Source organism: Carya illinoinensis, chromosome 13, assembly GCF_018687715.1.
Source record: "Carya illinoinensis cultivar Pawnee chromosome 13, C.illinoinensisPawnee_v1, whole genome shotgun sequence".
NCBI classification, from domain to species: Eukaryota; Viridiplantae; Streptophyta; class Magnoliopsida; order Fagales; family Juglandaceae; genus Carya; species Carya illinoinensis.
This window is the reverse complement of record NC_056764.1, coordinates 26513723-26515971: the sequence shown is the minus strand read 5'-3', so window position 1 is coordinate 26515971 and position 2249 is coordinate 26513723. Positions and strand designations below refer to the sequence as shown.

Here is a 2249-nt window from a genome sequence, read left to right as displayed (position 1 = left end):
TTTTTATTCTTTGGGCATAATGTTGGTTTCTAGTTGGTTTTTTATTCTTTGGGCATAATGTTGGTTTCTAGTTGGGCTTATAATCATAATTTTCTTCTGCCATAAGTGATATTTTAATAACAAGGAAATGAGTCCTCACTATTAGACATGTGACTCTAACTCTTATTTAAAAATAAAAAATAAAAAAGGACATGCCTTAGTCTTATATACAAATCATTTTCCTTTCCCCTAATATTAGACGCATATAGCTTTTGACCGCAAGATCTCTAGCTAGGCTGTCGAAGACAAAACATACAAAGCTGTAAGAAGTAGAGCTAGCACTCGTAGGTGTGTGATAACTATGCCATGCATGGCCCCCGCCCCCGCACCCGCCCCCGCCTTATGTCCACCACCAGAAAAAAGTTGATCTGAAACGTCCCGGCCACTGATCTACCTCATCCCCATCCCCCACGAAAAATTATAAAACAAATATAAGAATATATATATTTGTATTGGCCAAGCGTTACAAACAATAATATAATATTATATATATATAAAGCCATAAAGCTGGAAGAAGAGTGGTGGAAGTAGTGTAAAAACCAGGTGTTTTTGGTATGTTATTGATCTAGTCAAGATCTAGTGTTTATTAATACGTACTGTCTCATATAAACTGACACTCCTGCTAGCTGTTTTATTCTAACCAGCATCGATCATTGCTGGCTTCCAAAATAATTGTACATCGATGCTGAATGCAGTAGTAGTACTTGTCTTAATTAGCTGTTTTATTTGTGATAGCAGCTTGTTTCAACGTCGTCTCGCAGCTGTCTCCCTTTGGGCATTGAAGAACACAGCAGCCACCGGAAGGCCAAGTTCATTTTCTTCTGCAAAGTTTCGGGTGTTAAAGCGGTCCCTTGCAGGAGGGATATTAGGGTTCATCAGTACTGTCTGTCTGCCTTTCTGCTTGTATAGGAGGAACACAAACCTATGTATCCCTATGTTTGGCCTTGGCATTTCGTAGTTCACCACCTCCCTTCCTGTGCATCGATTAAAACCCAAAAATTAACAAAGAGAGTTAATTTCGATCTCTCTGTCTCTCTCTAAATTAAGAGAATTAATTACCAAATGTAGCATTTGTGGTGCCCGGGATGTCTGTCACTATCCTGCAAAGATGATCAAGTTAAAAATAGTTGTGAAAAGATAGAACTATTAATTATTTTCTTTCTTCCCAGTTTGGTGTGTAGTAAAATGAAAAACCTGGAAATTGTGAAATCTTTTAGTCATGAAAATAAGTAAAAACAAGATTTGGTAATTTTCATGGATATATATATATATATATATTGTTGTGTTAGGGTGGATATGCTCAAATTGACATGATCACGCATGCCTTGAAGTCTTTTTCCATCATAACTTGGAAATTAAATGGTTCTGCTTTTTCAGTCTCTTTTCTTTTATGTAAAACCAAAAGAAAAGAAAGAAAAAAAGAACAAAAAAAAAAAAAAAAAACGGAATTTTCCTTTTTATATCTCTGGTGAGTGGTGGGAGATGTTTTCTAGGATAATACCAGTGTAAGTGCTCCCTCAGGTATGGATCACTAGGACCAGGAACATCTGGGTCAGTCATGATCTACCATTCATACAAAAAAAGATTCAATCATAGAAAGGATATCACAGAGACTAATTAAGATTGAGACATAGAAAGAAAGGATACACGAATCTATATATAATATCTACACATATACCAGCGTGAAAAAAGACCTCATATCACCTCCATGAACCTCAACCGTAGGCTTCATGGATACTGCCGAAGGAAAGAGCTCGTGCCCATTATATACTTGCTTGTTGCAGTTATAAGTCACTGTCATTCTCACAGTTGGGGAGAACGATTCAACAACATCTCCAATAACTCTCCCAACTACAAGAGGATCTGACATGCTTGCCATGAAAGAGAAGGGAGTTAGAGAGTGGTGATTAATTGAGATCACTTAATTGATATGTTGTGCAATAGTAGAGCTTTTTCTTCGAAAGTCTCTTGTGGGGCTTTGAAGTGGTAACCCCATATTTATAATGGTGAGAACCGATCCTCAAGCTTAATTCATGGAGTTCATAAAAGTCAGGAGTGGGTTACATAAATATATTATGAACATGATTTCTGTTTCTCTCTCAAACTTTCCAACATTGGTCAGTGTGGCTTATATAAAAAGAATGATGTGATGACCGGGACACGCAAAATATAAATCAAACAGTTCGTTTCTACTACTTAGTCAAAAAGTG

At 36.8% G+C, this 2249-nt stretch overlaps 1 protein-coding gene across 1 annotated transcript; it reads right to left on the bottom strand.

Annotated features, from left to right (window-relative positions):
* Positions 1-783: 783 nt before the first annotated feature.
* On the bottom strand, positions 784-1918 carry LOC122292920 (CEN-like protein 2). Its single transcript, XM_043101481.1, has 4 exons — positions 1718-1918; positions 1541-1602; positions 1099-1139; positions 784-1013 (listed from the first exon to the last, which is right to left on the bottom strand). Exons 1-4 carry the CDS (start codon positions 1916-1918, stop codon positions 784-786), a joined length of 534 nt encoding a protein of 177 aa, XP_042957415.1.
* Between the last annotated feature and the right edge of the window lie 331 nt (positions 1919-2249).